At 44.2% G+C, this 23456-nt stretch overlaps 1 protein-coding gene across 4 annotated transcripts in view; it reads left to right on the plus strand.

Moving 5' to 3' along the window:
• The window catches only part of RAMP1 (receptor activity modifying protein 1), a 100493-nt gene that overhangs the window by 26374 nt on the left and 50663 nt on the right, over positions 1-23456 (plus strand). For all 4 annotated transcript variants that reach the window (XR_016441999.1, XR_016442000.1, XM_090045049.1 and 1 more), the window contains exon 2: positions 21060-21198. Coding sequence is in view for 2 of the 4 variants with exons in the window: in XM_090045049.1 (XP_089901175.1) it covers positions 21060-21198 (139 nt within the window). In the remaining 2 variants the exon portion in view is untranslated. The remainder of the gene's footprint in view (positions 1-21059; positions 21199-23456) is intronic.

Below are 23456 nucleotides of genomic sequence, written 5' to 3' on the forward strand. Positions count from 1 at the left end.
TTCTGAGCATCACAGAAGCACTTTGGGACCATCATGGAGTAAAACTTGAGGTGTCCGTGAACTGGAGGTGCCCAAGGGGTTAGACGTGGATTTTGAGGAACAGGCTCTTAGATTTAAGTTTGGTCCAGGTCTTTTGTAGATATTGTTTCTGATTTCTTTCTGGATCTGTTTCCTTTCTGTAAAATGTGCTTGATAGCACTTCCCTGTGTGGTAAAGTATTTGGGTACTATGGTAATGGCATCCATATAACTGCTTGTGATAGGTAAGTGTGGTAAATAGATCTATAATTAAATTCTGTACAGCACTTTGCAGAATAAGAGAACTTTGGATTATCAAGAGGACAGTCACATGGGCCATTCTCATGACTTCAGACATAAGTGTTTTCTTCTGAAAAGACGATAAAAAATTCTTGAGCCAACTACTGTCTATACAACACATTTAATCATTCTCTCTTATTAACAATATCCTTTGGCTTAATTATTTTGAATTAATGCTCATAAAAGGATATGCTAAAGACCTATAGTTGGCTGAGTACACAGGGTGAATGGAAAAAGCTGGGGGGGAAGCACTTGCATATCTTGCAACTGGGCTAGCCATGGTAATGAGACTTAGTAGTTACCAGGTCCAGGTTGAAACCAAAGCAAAAGTATAAATGTGGGAAGGAGAGGGTGTTTCCCTTTTGTTGTACAGGGAATAATTTGTCAAGTCCCCCCCCCGCACTGCTCTTTCAGATTGTCTCTTTAAAAATGTACTACTTTCAGAAATGCATCCTCTTCTTGTCATATAGTGTTTATTTCCTGTACCTTCTCTGCTCTGGATTATTATTCTGCATCTGTTTTGCCTTGATTGGAACTTGACAGAGCAACGTGACTTTTTTTTATTATTAATAGCCATAAACTTCTGTCTTCTAAAGGATGATTCCCAGAGGCAGGTCTTGGGGTCTAGCTTGTCTTCTTCAGTGGAAGTTACTATAGACTGAGGATTGCTGGAGGCAAACAGACCTTAAGAGAATGCAACAAAATCAGATTTTTGGTTAAAAGGAAATGACTATCCTATGATTTCCAAAGTTTTTTGCTAATGACAGCACAAGGAAATTTTGATATGTGGAATACCTAATTTGCCTGAGTTTTATTTATTTATTTTAGCCTACTTCTGTTGGTGCCAGCTTGCAGGTTTGCTTCCTTGAATTTCTCTTTCAGTTCTGAGTTCATTTGAAGCTAATATGGCAAAGGCAAAGAATATCCCAAGCTGAGATGACCTGTTGGGCCTACCATATTCTGTGGTCAGTGGCATGTGTGCAAGAGACAGATGTGGGTGGCACTGCATCTGTCTGCCTTTGATTCCTTACCTTGAATGACTGAGTTCCCATTTACAGTTGGGTCAATTTGTGGAAGAGTTTGGAATCAGGTTCAAACTACTGCCTCTGGATCCACAGCAAGATGCCTTAACCACGGCCTCTCCTCCCCACATGAAAGGCAACATTTAAAGTAAAAACAATGAGTTTTGTTCAGATACCCATATGTTCCTGTCTCCATATATTTGGTTTGACCCAAAGTACTACTGGTGTGGCCAGCTGTCATAGGTAGTACCCATCCCAAGGGAACATGAAATTTTATAAGCTTCAGAAAAATCATTAAGCAAAAATAATCGCTTTTTTAGGTGTTGGACCTTGAGTTATGCCTGCTCTTTTTGTCCACTAGAAAAATGTTTGTTAATTTCTGCCTCTACTGTGGTTTGTTATTATCTCCTGTTAAAACTCAGGAACAAACATTTTACATTTATTTTGCTCACCTTTAAATAGAGAAAATACCGAACTATAAATGATCTCCATTTAAAATAGTATTGCCAAAGATCTGAAACACTACAATATGCATTTATACTTAAAGGTAGTCCTGGTAATGCACCTGATGCAGCTGTAGTCTTCTGGTCACCATGCCAAAGTTTTGGTTGCATCTTTGCTGAATATACAACAGTGTGAAGAACTCAGGTGTGGGTAGCAGTGGGGTTCAGAAAATGATGCTTAATGAATATTGCACTGTGGTAGGTTTTATAACCTATTTATATTGTTATTCCAGTTGGGGTTTGACATTTTCTCCAATATGATGAGTGCCACTAGAGGACATAAACTATTTAAAGAAATACTACCGAATTCCATATACTGTAAATGCCTACAGCATTTTCACCAATTATAGACCCACTCCCTTATATGGCAACAATCCTTACACTCTTAGGCTAAGGACAGACACTCAAAAAACCTAAGCCTAAATTGATTCAATCTTTCCAGGTTAGTCTAACCTGGCTGGCTGAACCGGTCTGTAACCATACAGGCATCTCCCCTGGATAGAAAAAATGCAGGCACATGCCTGCAGTGGCTCAGGCTAGAAACTGGGGGGTGCTGCAGCAGCCCTCCATGCCCTTCTACAATGCTGCTCTGAGGGGAGTGTGGTCAGGCCCCAGCAGGATGCTCTGATCAGGGAGCTGCTGCTCACCTTGCTACTCCTGACCAGCGAGGGAGCCAGCAGGGAGTTACATAACATTTACTTACACAGCAGGGAGTTATACAAGGAGTAACACTGTTTACCAGCCCATCAAGAAAACAAAAGCCTCTCTCATTAGTTCCAAGCTTCTCATTAGTCCTTAGCTCCAAAAAGCCCTAAGCAGACACTGTCCTGTCAGCCTTTGTCCTTTCTACTTTACACAGATATCTCTCAGCATTAGCCATACCACCTATGGTCAGTGCTGTGAGAGATGGGGGAGGGAGGGGGAATCCCTGCTTGAGCAGAGAGTGGTTGTGGAGGGAGGGGGCAAGGGGAAACCAGGCAAATGCTGCTGTACCTGCTGTCTCTGCCGGAGCTCCAGCAAGGGAGCAGAGGGGTGGGGCCAGCCCTGCTGTGGAGCGGAGAGCCTCGCCCAGGGCTGCAAAGTATCTGGGATGCTGGGGGACTCTGGTTTAAGTTAAACCAGGAAAGAGTCTGGAACAGACACTGCGTAAACAAATTTGACCCAAATCCGTTAAGTCTGAGTCTACATTCAACCACGTTTATCTCAAACTAGTTTCAGACATTTTCAGACTGATTTATGTGCACTGAACGTCTGTTCTGTTACAGGTCTAAACCAGTTTATGATCACTTAAATCAGTTTATGTGTAATGTCTGTCCCTAGCCATAGTAACAGAAAGGCAAAACACCTTTGATGTCTCCATGTAGTCTCGACAGGTGAAATAGATGTTTCTGTAGCTGTATGGCTCTGATAGGGGCTTATTGGCTCTGTGAAACAAGTGAAGAGCATTCAGGAATGTGATATTTCAGTTCCTCCCACATCTGCAAAATGCCCAGCATTTGTGTAAGTTTCCCTGTATATAGAACTAATGTTTGGTTAAAATGATGAACAGCTGAGATCTTTCTGGGGATCCCCTTCCCTCTTACTAAAATCAGTTATCTAATTGGGTATTTTCCTTGCCTCTGTTTCAGTTGCCTTTCTGAAAATTCAGCTAAGCTATCACCATCTCAGGCAACATCCATTCAGCTTATACAAACATTTCTGAAGAGAAAGCTCTTTGCCTTTAGAATGCACTGAGTAGCACAATGCACTGGTATGTTCTCGAATCTTCCTGCAGTAGTTTTATGCTGTTGTGCTGTCACAGATTCATAGATGCTAGGGTCAGAAGGGACCTCAACAGATCATCGAGTCCAACCCCCTGCCTAGGCAGGAAAGAGTGCCAGGTTCAGATGACCCCAACCAGATGCCTATCCAGCCTTCTCTTAAAGACCTGAAAGGTAGGGGGGAGTGCCACCTCCCTTGGAAACCCATTCCAAATTTTGGCCACCCGTACCGTAAAGAAGTTTTTCCTGATATCTAGCCTAAATTGTGACCATTGTTCTTTGTTAGCCCTTTGTCAACCCTGGTGAACACAGCATCTCCAGTCCCTTGCTGTGTCCCCCTAATGAATTTGTAGGGGGCCACAAGATCACCTCTCAGTCTTCTCTTGCAGAGACTGAAGAGGTCCAGGTCCCTCAGTCTCTCCTCATAGGGCTTGTCCTTTAAGCCCCTAACTATATGAGTGGCCCTCCTCTGGACACTTTCGACTCTATCAACATCCTTCTTGAAGTACAGAGCCCAAAACTGGATGCAGTACTCCAGCTGTGGCCTGACCAGTGCTGCATAGAAAGGAAGTATCACCTCCTTGGTTCTATTTGTCATGCATCTCCTGATGCACAACATAGTCCAGTTAGCTTTGCTGATGATTTCGTCATGCTGACGACTCATGTTCATCTTGGAGTCCACTATGACTCCAAGATCCCTTTCTGCTTCTGTGCTGCTGAGAGGGTCACTTCCCAGCCAGTAGGTGTGACCCTGGATATTTTTGCGCCCTAGGTGCAGCACTCTGCACTTGTCCTTGTTGTACTGCATCCTACTGGATACTGCCCACTTTTCTAACCTGTCCAGGTCTGCCTGCAATTGTTCCCTACCCTTCGGAGTGTGCACTTCACCAAACAATTTTGTATCGTCTGCAAACTTGGACAGAGTACACTTCACAGCCACAACCAAGTCACTGACGTCTGTATAAGTGCAACTCGCAACAAGTTACTTCGCCCATGTGCCATAACTTCCCATACGTCTTGTGGTTCTGACAGACCAGGTTTTTTTAATGGAGAAACAGGTGATTTCCCTAGTCCTCCACTTTTCTCTTTTTCCTGTAAGCACATATACCTCTTACAGCTGGGATTTATGACTGGCAATGGGGAAGTGTCTGTGGAAGTCTCTTGTTAAAATATTGGCTGACTCTGATGGGAACCAAGCAAAAGTAAGATTACAGTTTTGGATTAAGCTCTGTGGGAGTTGTCCACAAATCAGGCTTCCTTTTTAGGAGAACAGCCAAGCTCATGGCCCCAAACCTGTTGTTAGTCCAAACATTTGTAGAATTCATGTGTCATAGTATCCAGAGGTCATCTGACAAAGGACAGCAGTTATCACATACCTGTAAAAGAAAAAACAACCCCAACTTTTAAGTAGTCTGAAATAACGCGTTCTCACAATGGCATGGACTTCTGTTTAGCCTCTATTTATGCTCAGCTAATGAAATCTAATTCTTGTCCATTTTCAGTAAAATCTCTGTTCTGTTAAGTGTCCTCCCCACCCCAAGAGACTGGCTTGCTTTGGGTATGATAAATGCAGAAGAACACACATGCTCTGAAAGGACTCGCAGAAAGAACTGTGAAAGTACATGCTATGCTGAGAGTCATAGTGTCTCATTTTTTTTTCTCACCCTAAAGCAGTAGCTCCCAAATGGACACCCAGGCTAGGGAAAGACATTCCAAAAGCCAGAGCCTGAACTGATTTAACCTTTGCAGGTTATTTGAACCTGCAGAGAATGAACTGCTTTGTAACAGAACAGACATGTGGGCACATGCCTGCAGTTGCTCAGACCAGTCACCAGGGGGTGCTAGACCATGTCCTCAGCTGCAGGTAAGCTGTGGGTGGGGAGGGAGGGGCGGCCCACGCTGAACTGGCCAGAGAGGGGTTAATTCTCCCCTGCCTGTCCCACTGGCAGGAACCAGGTCTGCCAGTTGCTCCTTCTTCCTCCTCCAGCACTGGGCACCATGGCCTCTGAGGCACAGGGGGCAGAGAGGGGAGTTAGTCTGTCCTCTAGCCCTACTGGCAGTTGGGGTAGAGGGGAGACTGGCTCCAAGCAGTGGAAGAGGCCCCTGCTGTCCCCTCTGCGGGAGGACAGAGGGAAGGGGAATAACCCCATCCCTGCCCCCCAAGGGTCTGGCTGTGCCCACCCCTCTCCCTGGGCCACTGCAGTGGAGGGCCAGCAGCCCATCATAATGTCCGGCAGCGTGAGCCCCTTTCAGCACAACCAGCAGAGCTATGGCAGGCTGTGCATGGCAGCACTGGGGCCTGGGGGGGGCCAGAGCTTCTCCTCCCTTCTCCAGCAGCACCACTGCAGATGCTTTCATCACCCTGTATCATGCCTCTTCCCCCACACCAGGAATGGGCTCCTGCCCCACCATAGTTGTTTCCCCCTTGCCGCTCCAGCAGCTGGCCGGGGGCACAGCCAGAAACTGTGGGCTGGTTGGATCTGGCTGGCAGAGAGGCTTTGCCTGGCCGCCAGCAGTCCCTCAGTCCCACTGGGCTGAGGTGCCACTCTCTGGGCTTGCAGCGGGGCTGGGGCTGCTTCATGGTGGAACTACCTTTCTTGGCAACCCCGATGCAGCAGCTCCTTTGCTGCCTTGTGCCCTGTGTCTCCACTACATCATCGCTGCCTTTGGGCTGCCCCACGGGACAGTGGTGGCAGCAGGGCAGATACAGGGCATCCTGGTGCCGGCTCCCAGTGTCCACCTGGAAGCACTGGCAGTGGGACTGGGAGGGTATTTTCCCTCACTCTGAGCAGCCATTTCTCCCCTGCTGCCACTGCTCAGTTCAGATGGGCAAGCCTAGAGCCAGCGGGCATGCAGGGTCAGGGCTGCATGCGCTGGTCGCTGCCTGTACCGTGGGGCTGGGGCCAGCAATAGCAGCAGCAAAGGAACTGCTGCAGCCAGGCTACCGAGAAAGGCAGCCCCAGGCCCGCTGCAAGCCCAGGGAGTGGTGTCTTGGCCCAGCAGGACTGAGGGACCCGCTGGGGGCCAGGTAGAGCCCCCCCACAGGCCAGATCAACCCAGCCCACCGCGTCTGACTGTGCCCCTGGCTACCTGCTGGAGCGGTGAGGGAGGAGCAACTGTGATGGGGCAGCAGCCCCTTCCTGGTGGTGGGGGGTATGCTGCGGGGCAAGGAAACTGGGCACAATGGTGGCACTGTGGGGGTGGGCTCTGGCCCCCTCTGAGCCCTGATACTGCTGCATGCAGGCCACTGCAGCTCTGCTGGCCCTGCAGCAGGGCCTCATGCCAGGAAGGAGCTTACACTGCTGGACACTTATGGTGGGCTGCTGCCTCCACCGGGGCCCTGCCCCCTGCTGCTGCGGGCTGGGGGGGAGGGGTCACAGCCATTCTGTAGGGCCCCTTGGGGGGCAGGGACAGGTTATTCCCCTTCCCTCTGTCCTTCTGCAGAGGGGACAGGAGAAGCCTCTTCTGCCACAGGGAGCCAGTCTCCCCTCTACCCTGGCTGCCAGCAGGGGTAGGGGGGAGACTAACCCCCCTCCCTGCCCCCTGTGCCTCAGGGGCCATGGTGCCTGGTGCTGCAGCAGGAGTGGAGAACAACCAGCAGACCCAGCTTCGGTCCCTGCCGGTGGGACAGGGAAGGGAGAATTAAACCCTACCCTGGCCAGACCCCCACCCCTGCCTGTCCCTGCTCTGACTGGGGAGCACAGGGATGGGGCCAGCCAGGCTGGGCTACAGCAGAGCCCAGCCCAGAGAGCATGCCAGGATGCTGGAGGTCTTGGGTTTATCTTAAACCAGCAAGGGGTCTGGGACAGACATTGCATAAATTGGTCTGAGCCAAATCTGATACTGCATTCAACCAGGTTTATCTTAACCCAGTTTCGACCATTTTGCAAGTGGTTTATGTACACTGAATGTCTGTTTTGTTACAGGTTTAAAACAGTTTCTGATGACTTAAACCAGTTTATGTGTAAGGTCTGTCCCTAGCCCCTCAGGGACCACTTTGTATTCTGTAGAGGCCTCTGGTTTTCCGTTGAGGACTAGGAGGTCCTCTGATATGACCCTGGTTCTCCACCTTGTTTTCAGCTGCTCTTGAATCCCTTCTTTGCAAAGAACTGTGCTACAAAAGGTAAGCTGACAAATGAAAAGAGCAAATTGGATGCTTATCTTGCTGGGATCCTATGACCCCAGCTGACTTCCTGCCCTTTGGGCAGGGGGCTGGACTCAATGATCTCCCGAGGTCCCTTCCAGCCCTGATGTCTATGAAAAGCAACCAGGTTGCTTCTTGTAGCGGGTGACATTATACAATGGTCAGAATAAGAAGAGGTTGCCTACAAGGGCTGATCAAGCAGTGGAACTGAGATTGCCAGACACCAATGGTGGCAGACCATCCATGGAAACGGGGGAGAAAGAAAACCAGAAAGAAGGAAACCAACAAGTGACAATAGAACATGTGCAGGGAAGAAGAGAAAGGGAGCAGATGGCAAAAAAGTGTGCAGAGAAGAGCATGAAGAAAAAGAGGAATAGATGGTAGGGGAAATGAAAAGCAAAATGCTTCAGGTGTTAGACTGCCAAAGACCTCTTGCATTCTTTCCCACTGTTGCTTCTGTGGGAATTGCTACAATTGCTGTAGCTAGCCACTAGTGATGCTTTACAGTTAGTGGATGAAAATTGTCCATAATATTCCTTCTCTGAAAGAAAATGCAAAAACACAGGCCCTTTTGCCCTAAACCAAATCAGTGAAATTGGTAAAAGTAGTATCTATATTTCTAGATAGATAGTTAAAATGGTTTGGTACCATGCAGTATATTTGCTAGTACCTGAGAGGGACACTCTTGCACTTCTGTTGTAAATCTTCAGTGCTCTAAGCTTTTTTAGTATGCTCTACATGGTTACATTAAGAGTAAGGCAATCAAAACAGCCTGGAGTGTCTAGAAAATATACTTTCACAATACTCTTGCACACTCAATTTCTAAACATAAACTCTTAATATGCTCAGCACCGAGAACAGAAAACAAGGGGTCTTGTACCTTTTTCCAATCTGCAACCTGTGGTGGGTTTTTCCTGAAAAACTGTCAGTCAATAACTGTACACATCTTGACTTTGAGAAGGACAGTCATGTGTTACAGACTGTAAAAAGTGAGGGATTTTTTTACCAAAAAAAGACCATGGTCTTCAGAGAGTAATTTTGTACCAAGTGAAAAGACAATGATTGATTCCAATAGGCGATATATTGGTACAAACACTTGAATGTTCGGCTTTGTTTTAAGAAACCTAACTGGCTGAAATGAGAAGGGAGCTACTGGATTCATGGAGTATGCTTCACTAAAGCCACAGGGACTTCAGGGTTCACATAGTGAAGCTTCCCTTGGCTTTTGGAGAAACAAACTGGGTATTCCTTCCAAGCTCAGAGCTGAAGCTGTGTGGCAACACTAGTAGGCATGGAAGGCGTTGCACTGACAAATCATTGGCATTTCTGTTTAGCCTGTGGAGAGCATTAGGCATTTTTGGTTTGCAGTGATAATCTTAACACCAAATGTGCTCCAGCTCTGTAAAAAATGTGAGGCTTGCACAGTTGGCACTATTTAACTAGGATGATCATCAATAATACCTTGGTCTGAAGGCTTCGATTGGCATCAGCAGGCTTTGGGACTCTTAGCTAGATCCAGCTTTCTGCACGGATTGCAAGTACATGAGAAATGTTTATTAGCAGTTTATCAGCCAGTTAAAGCAGGGAAAGAAAGAAAATGGCTCAAGTGCTGCCAATCAGACCTTTTCTACTTGGGAAAGGTGCGTGGGTTTTAACCAAAGGTACAAATTGAAACCAGCTTGTTCTGACTGGAACAGGCCTCTACTGACATTTTTGTCAGTTTGAGTGGCTTTTAGGTTTACCTTAAATCACCTTGGAACAAGTTGAATCTAAATAGAAACAAGCCACTTGTGCAGTGGAATAAGAGCATGTATCTACATGAACTTCTATCAGTTTAGCTACATTAAATCTGTGCAGTTTTCTTATTTAGACAAAGCCTCTTAACTTAAATCACGGTTTTCGACCAAACAGCTCATGGGTCTCTGACCAACCTGGTCCCAGCCCCATTTGTTGCCTGTGGCATGCAGGCTGGACCTGGCACCCCAGGCACAGACCAACCCAGTGCCCCTCTTCCAGTTGCAGGGCTGGATGAGTTTGACATGCCTGGCTTAGATAATGATATAACATATGCTTTTGGGTCCAATGTCTACTTTGAGCTTTCAGCAGACTGATTTTTCTGGTAGTCAAGAGGATTTGAATCCTAGATACAGCTGACTCGGAGTAATTGCTGAAGCACCTCAGATCTCTCAAAGCTCAGACTAGGAGACTAAATCTTCTCATAGAGACAACCCTAGCAGGGTAAGTCATCAGTTCCAAATACACCAGTGAAAATAAGTCCTCTCAGACCTTTCCTCACGTGGCTTCACCAGGACCTCATAAAAGGGACTGATCTATTGTGCATTTTGCCTACAGAATAAGGTTCAAGGATTTGATGTTCAGCTGGGATGTGAAAGGTTCAAGCTGGCAATGTCTGTTTTATCAAAGTAGAAAGCAAACAGCTTAAAGGGCCATTCTGAGGGCACTGATGGCCTGATTCAAAGCCCAGTAAAATCAGTGGAGAGACTGCTATTAGACCACCATAGGATGAAGGAGGAGGCTCATTTAATACCACTTGCACCTGGCCAGCTTCTGCGTGCTTGTTGGGGACACAGTGCAGAGTCTTCTTCATGGTCCCAGGCTAAAGGATGCAGAGTTCTGTTAGAAATAAGCAAAAGACTGAATCTGTGTACTGTGTCCTGTAATTCAATCTGAGCTTAGGAAAAATTGTCATTTTGTTACTGGAAAAGGATCTGAACAAGAATCTCATTCTGTAACCACCTGGAAATTTGGGGTGAGGCTTCAGAAGCTGAGTTTGGGTATGAATTTACAAAGGAGCTTTCATTGTTACAGTGAGCCAACCCAAAACACTAGCTAGAATGATATTGCGATTTAAAAGACTAGGTTCAAATTATGTAGCATAGGGCCATCTCTGCTGTTCTCTGCACAAAACAAAGCATCTCTCCCATTGTTTGCTGTAGGATCTCCGAATGATGTCTGGGAAACTCCTTAATGGCCTGAATTTCATGAGTGCTGGGCTCAGCTCCCCTAAATCCCAGTTAAGATAAAGGGAGCAACAGTTGTTTAGCACCTTCAAAATTCAGACCTGATTTTTTTGGAATAGCTTGGATGTGAGCGGTAGAAGGAACTTGCCTATAATCCTTAAATCAGAGCTGTGCGGTGTTAGTATTGCTTCATTCCCAACAAAGAGCCAAAACTGTTCATTTGATCAGTGAGATTGTATAATTTTACAAGGGGTTCCCGTGGGCGTTTCCCTTTAGCTTGTTAAAATGTTATTTTATAGCCACAAATATATGGAAAATAATGTTTACTTTTCACTTTGTAGGACTTAGTAAACTGCAAAAGAATGGGCATAATTAGGGGCTATGTCTCTCCACTTCACTAGCAGAGTTTATCCTTTGTTCCAAGATGTGCACAATATCAGTAAGAAAGTTCAATGTTCCACTAGAGCAATTTGAAGTCAGAGTTGGATATTAATTTAAATGTAAAAGTATTCAAATCAAGACTAAGTGCTTTCCTAAAATGGCATCTGTAGCATAACCAGCTCTTATGGGCTAGATGTCGGAACTGCTGGATGACTGCATGACCATCATGATTGCTTTAAAACATGGTTGACTATATGTTTTATAAAGTTCTGAGCCAAGTAAAGTCATTGTTTGCCTTCTTTCTCCTTGGAAAAAGAATGTACTGATACACAAACATGGTTGTTTTAAAAGCTAGATTTGTCCCTAGCAGGTTAGAGCAAGTTATTAAGAAATAATCTGACCACCACGCTTTTGTATAAAATATTCATACATTCATAAATGCTTTTGTGCACTTTCTTGGCAAAGGTTCCCATTGCTTCAGACCCTTGGCTTATGTTCAAATCCTGAAAATAGTAAAGCATCCAGTTCTTGCAGTGCAAACTTTAAGTGATTTCCACTTCCAATTTTGAAGGATCCTGAAGTGCTTAAATGAACTAGGTTCCATGTAGGCTGCAGCTAGAGTGAACTGAGCTTTTCAGTAGCCAGCAGTAGGAAGACTTTTTATAGAAAGTTCACACATCCTTGCATGGGTCAAGCTCAAGATAGGTTACTAGGCTTACTTATTCACTGTAGCTCCTTATAGCCTCCACAAACTGATCCTTTTAAGTAGAAAGGTACTGCCATGCCTTTCTAGTATTTGCAGATTTGCCCAGCTGACTTTTATATGTGCCGTGAGACTTGTGTGTCAGCTGGATGGAGCTGTGTGATGCTTTCTGCAATGAAATCCAACAGCAGAAAAAAACTCACTTAGGTTCTCATCTTGTTGCAAGACTTAACTCTATCACAAGTTCTTAAAGTTTGTCACAGTTTATGAACTTCCCTCCCTACCTGAAACCATGAATCTCTTATGTGAAAAGATATCAGATGCCTATAGCTTCAGCCTGCCTCCCAAAATGAAGCAAAGTGAGGTTTTGGTGAGTTTTGCCTTTCATTTTCATCTGAATCTAAATGGGGATGAAATAAAAGCTCTGCCAATCAAAAGTGCACATGGAACCTTTATACTGTATGTCTTGCTGAAAGGAATGCCAGTAACATTGCAATAGCTAGTTATCTTCATTTAAAAATATATATCAATATACATGTAAAACAGTCTTCCAGTGGAATTTGATGTTGCTAGTATACCTACTTCACTCACTGGTATATGAGCCCTGATTCTTGAATGAGGAGACTGCTCCCCAGGAGAAGGCACAGAAACACTTGTGATCAGTATTCTGCATGATACCACCGCACCTGTGGCTTCTGCTTCCACATCCCTCTCTGTCCCCCCCCCCCCGATTAATTTGTATCACCTCTCAGCCTTCTCTTGTGGCTGAAGAGATCCAGGTCCCTGAATCTCTCCTTGTAGGGCTTTGCCTGCAGGCCCTTAACCATACAAGTGGCCCTCCTCTGAACTCTCTTTAGGTTGTCCACATCCCTCTTGAGGTACGGCACCCAAAACTGGACACAGTACTCCAACTGCAGCCTGACCAGTGCCCCATAGAGGGGAAGTATCGCCTCCCTGGACCTGTTCATCATACATCTGCTAATGCATGATAGAGTGTGGTTAGATTTACTGATCACTTCATCACATTGACGACTTATGTCGAGAGGAGAACATTTGTACAGCAGCTCCCAGGAGATGAGTTCACACCTTAAGCCAGTGTTACTCATTGGTAGAGAGCTCCAGTTCCGATGCCAACTTCTGTACAGTTCTCCTGCAATCACTGTTTCACTAGATACTGAGCTGCAACCCCCAGGGCATGATTTACCACTTGTGGGTAACACAGATTCACAGAAGTGGGAAAGGAGAATACATGGACAGATGTTGGAAGAAGAAAGAATGGTTGGTTACTCAGCAGTAATTGAGGTTTAGAGGCTTATTTTCCACTAGTAGTTAGTCTGTAACTAGGGAGAACAAGTGGGACACAGGTACTGATATAAAAGGCCCCCTCCCACCAGAAGTCTTTGTCATGGCAGGTGCAGCTCTGTGCTGCTCAGCCCCTGCTCCCAGCAGTGTGTCTGTTGATGCGGGAAGTGGAAGGTGCCTTCCAGCAAAAGTTTTGCCATGGGAGGGGCCCATGGGGGTGGGAAGAGAATGGGGCCCCAGGAAGGGCTCCCAGGAAGCCTGTACCACTGCCTGTTTCTTAGCTTCAGCAGCCCAAACCTGCACTGCTATGGGAGCAGCCACAGCAGCAGCAGCAGCTATTTGAGGAGAGTCCTGTCAAGTAAGAATATATTTGTTCCCCCTGCCACCCTGTCAGTGACCAGGACTTTGAAAGATCACTGTCCTTCTGCCTGTAATCCATGACCTGCTCTCCTTCTGCGCTTCTAGAGTCTATTAAAGAAACAAGAGACAAGTAACAGCTGCCCTGCCCTTCATGCTCTTGGCTGTGAGGCACCAGAGGGCATTCAGGCCTCATGCACTGCTGTTCACAAAGATTTAGGTTCATCCCCCCGCACCAGAAATGGAAAACATTGAACAAAGCATCTCGGAGAACCACAGTTACAATAGGCTAGCAACTATTTGTTAGGGTTACAAAAACAAGCTCCAGCAAGTAGCATGTTGGCTGCTGCAGTGGTAACAGTCATACATTTTCTGGAGCTAAAAGTGCAACCTTTGGGAGGGGAAAAAATGGTCAAAGGTTGATAATAGTGCAAAAGCGGTGAAAAAAACAAAACTTGCTGTCCTGGGTAGTGGATCTGCAGAATATGATACTTTGAAGTCCTCTACATGAGAGCAATGTTGTTTACTTACAAACTTGGGTGCGACAAACACGGTGATTCTCAACCAGAGCGCCCCGGCCCCTCAGGGTGCCTTGAGATCCTTTCACTGGTGCTGCACAATGTTAGCACTGTTAGGTGTGCAAACATGGTTCATAAACCCAGAGGTTTTCAAATAGGAAACCACAGCGTGAAAAACACTGTGACCTGTTGTGCGTTTTCTAAGTTCTTTGCAGCAGAAAAATTGCTCTGTTGTTGTTACTCATTTTTATTTTAGTACAGAAAAATGAAGAAGTGGCACTTTCTAAGGAATGCCTTGAGTCTAAAAATGTAGAGAACTGTTGGGCTGTAGAATCTGTACAGTTACATATATGCTGTATATTTTTGTCAATCTGGCAACTGCTGTATTCAGTCGTGTACTATAAATAGATTTGTTTCTAATGATGTATAACAACCTACTAGTTAAATGTTACAAATTCTCCTAACTGAAGACAAGATGCACATTTTTGTCAATACCAGAATCTAAGATGCATTTTTTCCTTGTTGGTTTTATGCTTCTGGCTCTCAGTGTTCTTCCAGTCTGTCCCAACATTATTTTCTTTCTAGTTTTTCTCATTCTTCCTTTCTCCACCTTTCCCCCAAGGCAGAGGTTGCTTTACAAGCACGCTGCTCTAGGAGAACCAAATATCTAGTGCTCCCCAGCTGCAGTAACTAGCATTAAACCACCCTGAAAAAACTTGTCTTTCCCTGATGGTTTTCTGGGGCATTTTATGGTGTACTAAACCTCTACCTTTTTACACTGATAAACATTTATTTTTTACAATTATTCACACCAGTCTTTTATTTACATTGACCTCACTGCCTGTGTTTTAGCTTACTTCTGCTTCCTGTCTAGTCTTCCTTGTTGTATTGTTCTTGCACAGTATTTCCTAAATTATGAAGCTGAGTCATCTTCCTCACTTTCTTTTTGAATTATACATGGTGCTATCACTTGTTTCTTCTTTTTATCTCTTTATTTCTTCCTTCTTTTGTTCCCCTTTTCTTGCTCATCCAGCTATTTTCCAATCTCCTTGTCTTATTCCTCTTCTCCTGCTGCCCTTGTCACTCTTCTTACATGCCTTTCCTTTACAGCTTCCCACGAAACAAATTCTCTTTCTTCCCAGCTTGCCTCCCTTCCCCTTAGCCTGAAGATTTTGTGTTGCCCTCTGCCTGTGCAAGAAGTGCTGATGTACGCGGTATGTTTTTACCATATTACATTGACAGCCGTGACTGATGCTTTTGTTAATGGACAGGCTAAATTCATCTCTGTCCATGCAACCTATCTGCATTTTTCATGCAGCTACTAGAGAAAGCTGAAATGCAATGGCCTCAGAAATGTTTTATGGGAAGATGAGTTTATCTCAAGGGCTATCACCTTGTGGTTGCACATGGCAAATATATTATTGTTTCAGTGTTTTCAGAATAAAGGAATAACTACAGCTGTTTATTGAATGCTCCCAAACCAGCAGTAGCAGCTCCATTTTTTCCCCTCAGGTAACTTCAGCTGGCACTGAATTACTCCAAACAGGAGGTATTTTGATTTTAAAATGTTTTTATCACCCATACCTGTTGGGGTTTGTCTACATAGCAGCACTAAATCTTGATTCGTGGGATGTCATGGGTTATTGTGCAGTCCCACCCCGATTGCCTGGCTCGGAGACATGCAGCTCCACCTTTTTAGAGAATAACCAAAGTGGTGGTCTGTGATGTGTTCTTTCTCTATTCAGCCTGTGGTAGGAAGATCCCAGGAGCCTCTTTCATCTCCAAGCATACTCGGTGAGTTTAAAAAGGGTCAGCACCATGTGGCAAAGTCAGGTTCACCCTGTACCCTTCATTTCCTCCCCCATTCCTTTACTCTGTTCATTCTCCAGCCGTAATGCCACCTCTTTATTCACCAAGTTACAGTACTTCTGAGTGTTACCAACCTGTGTCCACTTGGAACTTCATTACATCACCCTTTTCCATCTGACGTTTCTCCTCAGTCCCCATGAAAGCTGTATTCCAGTGCCCCTGTGCTTTTCTTCCTGTGTGGCTCCAGCCTCCATTAAACCTCACTGATATCCATTATTCAGCATATTGTGGAGCTAAATCCATGTGCTTGTGCCCTATGTGCTGTAACACTGCAGGAAATTTCACATGTAACACTGACTAACTCTTCCAAAAATTCAGATACACAATATTATTCTACTGCTGCTAGTACTTAGTATTTATATTTCAGTGGTGCTCGGAGGCCTCTATCAGTTCAGGGTCTCATGATAGTGCTGTTATTCAGGCCCACAGTAAATAATGGTAGGCTCCCACAGCCATTAAAAATCATTGTTGTGAGTATGCAGCTTTTTACAAATGCATATATATGGAAGGGCAATCAGAGCATGGGTGCTGAAGTCAGCGGGAGCCTTTTCTTGTATTTCTATGGACTTTGCACCATTTCCCTTGTGGAATATGATTTCTACTAATCTTCCACATCCGTTGTTACATCCTAGCATGTGACAATGAAAAAGAGCTTTATATCTTTATCGGCATCACTCTTTCCTGAAAACAGCTTTGCTGCCGCCATTGCTACTGCTTAATTTTCTTTGGGGAGGGCTCAGGACTTGTCTACTGAAAAACACTCGGGATAAGTACAGACATTCAAAAAGCCCGAGGCAGAATAGATCCAATCTACATGACTTTCTGTAAGCTCTGTAGATTGAATGCGAGCGGGACTTGCGTTCACCCTTCAGTTGGGGGAGGCAGGCATTTGCCTGCAGTGGCTGAAGCCAGAAGGTGGGAGGCGCTCCCACATGCCACCCAGCTTGCCGGACATTGCTGAGGGCAGCCGAGCCTAGCTGAGTGGGAGCTATCTGTGATTGGCTGCCTAGATTGGCTCACTGCCTTCTAGTAGAGGTAGGAGGTGAATGGAGCCCCACACCACAGGCCCAGACTACCCCCCCCAAAATGGGGCCTGCCCAGCTGGGGGGGGCTGTGTGATGGAGGCCTTTCCCCCATGCTGTTCCCACCCCCCCACCATGAGTCGCTGTCTCTGAGTGGTGGGGGGGACTATGCAGCCTAGCTGGCCAGCTGGTTAGCCAGCCCAGCCGGTAGGCACAGTTGAAAACCCCCACTGTGTGGACCTCCCTAGCTAGGCAGACCCCAGCTTGCAGTCGGGGAGGGGTGCGCAGTATCATTTGATCATAAAGCCAGGAAAAATGTGACTGCTGTCTGTACTGTACGATAGACAAAGCCTGCGTGTGTCAGCGTACCACTGATTAAATGCATCTCTTTTATATGGGAGTTAACCAAGTCAGTCTATTTTTAAAGCTAACTTCTGTAAGTATGTTTATGCTACATGCAAGCAGCACTGCAGCTCACACAGACATACCTGAGCTAGCTTTATAATAGCTAGCTTACATGTCCAGGTTGTAGCCGTATTGGTTTAGAGGAAAAAGCAATTGGGATTTGTGGTGGAGGTGGTAGTTTTTATTAGCTGAACAAGAGTTTGCAAAAAAAAATCTTTAATTGCAAGCTTTCAGGCACAAACACCTTTCATTTGCCATTGGAGAAAAGATTGTAAAAGTTCTCCGGGGTCATGAGAATTAATGTTCATATTTCATAAGACTGCATAGAGGAGTCGATAGATGGAATACTCCTCTGGGCAGGCAGTTCTTACTTGGTAAGGTGTCTCTCAGCTCTCCTGTGAGGCTCTGTGATGATACAAATTACCTTGAACAAAGGCAGGAGCAGCATCTCAGGTTTCAGGTGGTCAAAGTTGCTCCTTGGGAAATTATGAAGAGTTAATTTTAAAAATCGGCTAAAATGTGATACTTTCCATGTGTCAGGTATCCAGGTTGTAGCCATATTTGTCTAAGAGTAGAGGTTCTCAAACTGTGGTCCACAGACCACAACTGGTCCACAAGCTCCATTCAGGTGGTCCGCAGAAAGGTGACCTAAGGCTAAAGCTGACAAACATTACACCTGACTTCCCAGAACTTTGCTTAAAAAAACAAGTCCATCGCATTAGAAAGGTAAGACTAATATTAAAACATGAGTTGATTTGTAGAACAACCAAAGTTTATTAAGTGGTCTACTAGACCTTCAGCAATTTTCAAGTGGTCCACAAAAAAAAAAGTTTGAGAACCTCTGGTCTAGAGGAAAAAGCAGTCGGGGATCGTGGTAGAGATGATTATCTTTTATTAAACCAACAAGATTTTTGCAAAAAAAAAATTCTAATCCTATGAAATATTCTTTTCTACCCAGAACTTTCACAATCTTTTCTCTGATGCCTGATGAAGGGTGTTTGTGCCTGAAAGCTTGCAAGTAAAGAAATTTTTTTGCAAAAATCTTGTTGGTCTAATAAAAGATATCACCTCTACCATGTGCCCTGTTTGCTTGAATACTGTTGGTAGCTTAGCCATGGGTGGCATTGAGAGTCCTGCACAACCTACTAAGAAACTGTATATCCAGAGGTAGCTAGTCTGTGCTGAGCTCCACGAGACTGTGGCTACATTGCAAGCAGGACCTGAGCTAGCTAGTCTAAATCTCTCACTAGCTGCAGTCACTGCAGTGTAGACAACCCTGTTGCACTTAAAAACAGATTTTTAAAGCTAGCACTAAGAATTGACACAACACTCAGTTGATTAATAACAGAAAGGCTTGCTTTAATAATTACCACCAAACTACAAAACTAAGTGACAGAAAAACACTCTTTTTCAGTATAGAATCAGCTATTACAGAAAGTCCCAGTACATATTTCGCTGCAGTAGTGTTTTCTCACCAATGCAGGCAGGGAAGCAGCCTCTGCTAATGGGCTCTGTGCAGTATGGCTTCTTGATCTTTCTTGGACTGCACACTTTGCTGGCAGTTCTGTCTTGCTTCTTATACTATTTAATTGTATAGCTTTAAAGCATTTTTCCTTGATGGCTGGACAGTTAAAGTTCAAACAAAACAGGGAGGAAAAGGGTGACTATTATATTACAGTTGTTAAATTGCCTGGCTCCTGTTTCTGGATTTGTTTAGGTGTGAAGACTTGTGTTTCTTGTAGCCCTGAAGTTTTTGGTCAATTAAATGTGATGAGACTTGAGTGGTCAAACAGATTGCTTGGAGGCATTGGTTACCGGACCTGTCTTTGGGTATTTGTTTATCAATGGGGCAAATTTGCAATAGTTTGTATCAGTGATGGCCTGTTTACAAAACTCCAGACATACATTGAATGATAGAGACATTTTTAACACTTTCGATATTGGATGCCTGTTTTGAAAAATGTGAGGTTATTGCGTACAGGACATTGTTCCTCTATTCAGTGCACCTTTTACAGGTTTTGCTTGAAATGTATATTTAGTCTTCCATCTTCTTTAGTTGCTAGTTCAATTGAAATGTATATGCAGTTTCCTTACCTTCTTTAGTTACATCGGATTAGCCTTTTTTGCTGGCTTTCTTAGCTTGAGGATGCACATGATGAGTGTGTCAGGTCTCTGCCAACAATTTTAGCCATCACATTATTTTATGGTATGCGTATGGTGTTGGGTACCGCAGGCTCCTCTCTTGCATCTAATGGGTTGCAAGCCATTAGTGGAGTTTGATATTTTTTGTGACAGGCTTGTTACCACAACCCAGTCTTGCCCTATTCACTGTCTTGCATTTTTGTGCAAGAGACTCTGTCCAAGCTTTCATAGCCAGCAACCCTTTCCACAAGGCATGAATCCAGGGTGTCCTTCAAAAGATAAAACAAGGTTCCTTCACCATAATTGTCACGTTCACATTGATTTAAAGAACTACTGTATGCATTGCCTGAGTCCTCCCTGCTGCATGCTATTCTGGAGGCAAACTGCAAACATGGCCAGGTTTTAAATGGAATGAGACATACCAATATGAGTTATAATGTCTTCTGTTGCTGTTATAAAATGAGCAGGATAAACTTTCCAAGGGGTATTGGTACTGATGTGTTGTTGCATACATTCCTCCCCAGCTGGACTTTTACCACAATAGTATACTATTGCAACACTGACTACCTTACAGGAGATAATCAGACCTTTCTTTGAATAGTTCAGTGCAGTGCTGCTCACCCCGTGGTCCACAGGACTGTGTCATCCATTCCGCAGAACTTCCCCTGGGTCTGGAAATTTGGTGGTGGAGTAGCAGTAGCAGTATTAATTGCCATGGCTTCCAGACCTGCAGCAACTAAAGCTGCTGCCACTCCCAAATCACTAAATTTCCAGACCGGCAGAGAGCCCAGCAGTTTGGATAACATAGTCCCATGTGCTACATGGTGCCATTCTTCAGGATTGCTCTGTGGCTAGATCCAATGTGCAGGGTCAGATCAGTGAATGGGGTTGCTCCATGGCTGGATGTAGCATGCAGAGTCATCTCAATGTACTAGTTTGCATCTGTGTCCCATCCCTGGGCCGACCCCCAGGCTGGATCCAGCCTATAGACTGTGTAGCCAGAAGGTTGAGCACCACTGGTTTAGTGCCAGGAAAAGATCAGTGGGCTAGGTGAAGTACTCATCTACTCTTGTTTGATAATTATTTATGTTCTGTTGCATGCTTTTGTAGACCTAAAGAACTGCTTCTATATCTCATCTCCTAACATAAGAAATATGGTGCTGCAAAGCTTCTCTTTCCAACCTAATGATAGACTATAACTACTTAGCATGCATGTACAAGTGGAGCTCTTGTCTTCCAAAACTTGGCTCCTCCTCTTACTAGTTTTCTTGGACAGGAGATACAACTAAAACTCTCATTTGTTCAGAGCAAATTTTGGCATTATTTTCTAAAGAGTATTGCATGGTGGTAGAGGACACTCCTCTTCTGCAATGGCTGTGATACAGGAGGATCCCTCTGAGAACTGTAGGGTTAGCAGCACTCCACAGAAAAATGGACACAAAAAAGTTTTTTTGAATAAGCCTAACCTTTACACAGGGTGATCATTAGGCTGTGGTGTTATATCCCGTGTAGAAAAGCAAATGCTGTAATGGAGGGAAGAAGAAGAAAGGATTTTGATAACAAAGTTATGTGTAAAACAAAAATCCAAAAATAACCTAACCCTACCTTACCTTGTTCCTTTTCTCTGTTTCAGCCCATCACTTTATTGTAGTCACCGCATGCCATGAAGCAACCTACAGCCAGCTGATCCAGCAGTATTGCCTTGGGCAATTTAAGTTGGATATGGAAGCAATAGGGCAGAAACTGTGGTGTGACTGGGATGAGACAGTAGAGTAAGTATCTCGTTGCTGTTCTCTCTGGTCCTTTCTCAGACTTCCTAAGCTACTTGTGAGATCCTATGTTCAGCCTATTTTAGGATTTTGTACTAATCCTATCACTAGAATATCTGAATCCCATATGTGCAGGTCTGGGTGATTTGGCTGGATCGTGCTGCATTGTGATCCAGCACAGCATTTATAAACTGAACTATGTGAGATCCTTGGGTCATTATGTCACAGCATTGAGCGAAACAGTGTAACTTAATAGTATTTTATGCTGTTGTTCAGAACAGCGCTTCTGAGTTGCCTCATGGGAGACAGCAGAGCACTATGGTATGCTAACAATTATTTTTTGTGATTCTGTGTAACTCGTGTCAATACGTTGAACTTTGGAGGTTCATCACTTCAGTGCCATGCAATGGATGCAGCTCAGGTATGTCTGATCAGACTTAGTACCCCTCATTGAATACTAGCTAAGCAACTTCCAAGCACTAAAGTAATAACAATTTGTCAGTTGATTATATGTTTTTATAGATAGAATAATATAGCTCATGTGTGAGTCTGGAATTAATGTTGGGAAACTTGGTCAGAGGTGGGTTTACACTTAATTCTGAGTTCAATGTCAGTTCTTATTCCATCTGATAAGTTTATCTTGTTTTGATCAGGGGTGAGTCCTCATCCTGGTGCAATATTTGATCTGTTTCTTTGAGGATTCTGACTCTTGCTTTCTGTTGCTTTTCTGGTATATTGATTTTTGAAAAACAGTCACACAGGGAGAGATGGTCTTGCAAATAGCTAGGACCTACTGCGTGCCTACCTTTGAAAATCAAGATGGCAGCCTCGTACTGGAGTCTTGCTCAATCTGGAACCAAGACATAAGGCAGCTTATTGGGGTTTTACTCTTCCTGTGATCTATATAACTGAGCATGTGGGCTACTGCTTTTTCTACTCACTAGAACTTTCTCATAGCATTTATCATCCCTGACTGTAGACAGTAGCAATTGCTTGGGGGTTAAAACTGCATGGATAGCCATTGCCACACTAGTGGCCAGTGCAATCTCCTGGACAGCTGTGCACAAAATTCTTTCCTTTGCCACTATGGTTAACTGGGGATCTGAGTGTGAGAGTAATCCTTATGACTGATAACTAATTTGAAGGCAGATGCTTTTAGTAATTGTGGTCACAAAACAGTCATCGGCTCTCTTCCCTCTGGCATTGCCTTAGTTTTGTCCCAGCTTAGCTTCAGCTAGGTGCCCTGTCCAAAAGCTGATCCCACCATGAAAAGGATAAGGTTAGGAGAAGCTTCTGTTTGAGGTACCCCGCTGCATGTTTACTCTGTTTTGTTGACCCAGCAGCTCTGGGCTCCCACCAACTCCTTCTAGCTGTTTGCATACATTAAAGAAGTTTGGAGAGAGGAAGGAACCTTCCAGGAGCAGCCTCACACACAGAAGGACAATTGCGTGCAATGACCCACTGAATTTGATTAGAGGGAAAAGTCCTAGGCCATTTTAGGGTATGTCCATTTCCCTTCCTAGACGTGAGACAGGAGAGAGTGGTGAAGAAGTGAATAATGCTGGAGGGACCTATGATGGCAAGAGAAACACCTCTGTTTTCATCCCATGTGCTCAAATTTTCATGAAGTCTCCCATTAATTCAGTTAAAGTTGCTATAGGCCTACACATTCTATTCACAGCTATAGAGGGACAGTGTGATTTTTATGCTGGAGGATTAGCAACATTATTTTTCCTCTGTCAAAGTATCATTATCGAGTAACACCCTTTAACTTGTCAAATATGATGTGTTTATGTGTTTAACATTACTGACAATACACTTGGCAAATTTTTAAAACTGCATTAAAGAGAAGTCAATGCATTTCTCCAGCAAGGTTTATTTATTTAGACAATGAATCTCAAACCATCTACAATCTCAGTTTGGGTCCTTCAGCATTCAGCTGTATTAGCATTCCAGTAATTTTTGATAGGGTGATTTATGAAGAAACATATCGTGACATTGCCTAGAACTTCAGTTACATTATTAGCTGACAGAGATTTAAGAGCAAAAAATGGAAATGCAGTGTTTTCCCAAACTACAAACTGTCAATAGTGCTTGTTAAATAATATTAAATAATATTTTAAAATGATATTTATGATTTTTTTAGTAATTAATGGGAGTCATTGGAATATTTTTTATATTACATTTGAGTTTTCTGGTAAGCCTTCTGTTTTATTATCGATGCCAGTAAATCAATTTTAATTTATAAAATAATAGAAACA

Source organism: Crocodylus siamensis, chromosome 4 (genome assembly GCF_052110815.1).
Source record: "Crocodylus siamensis isolate JL-2025a chromosome 4, ASM5211081v1, whole genome shotgun sequence".
Taxonomy (NCBI): Eukaryota; Metazoa; Chordata; order Crocodylia; family Crocodylidae; genus Crocodylus; species Crocodylus siamensis.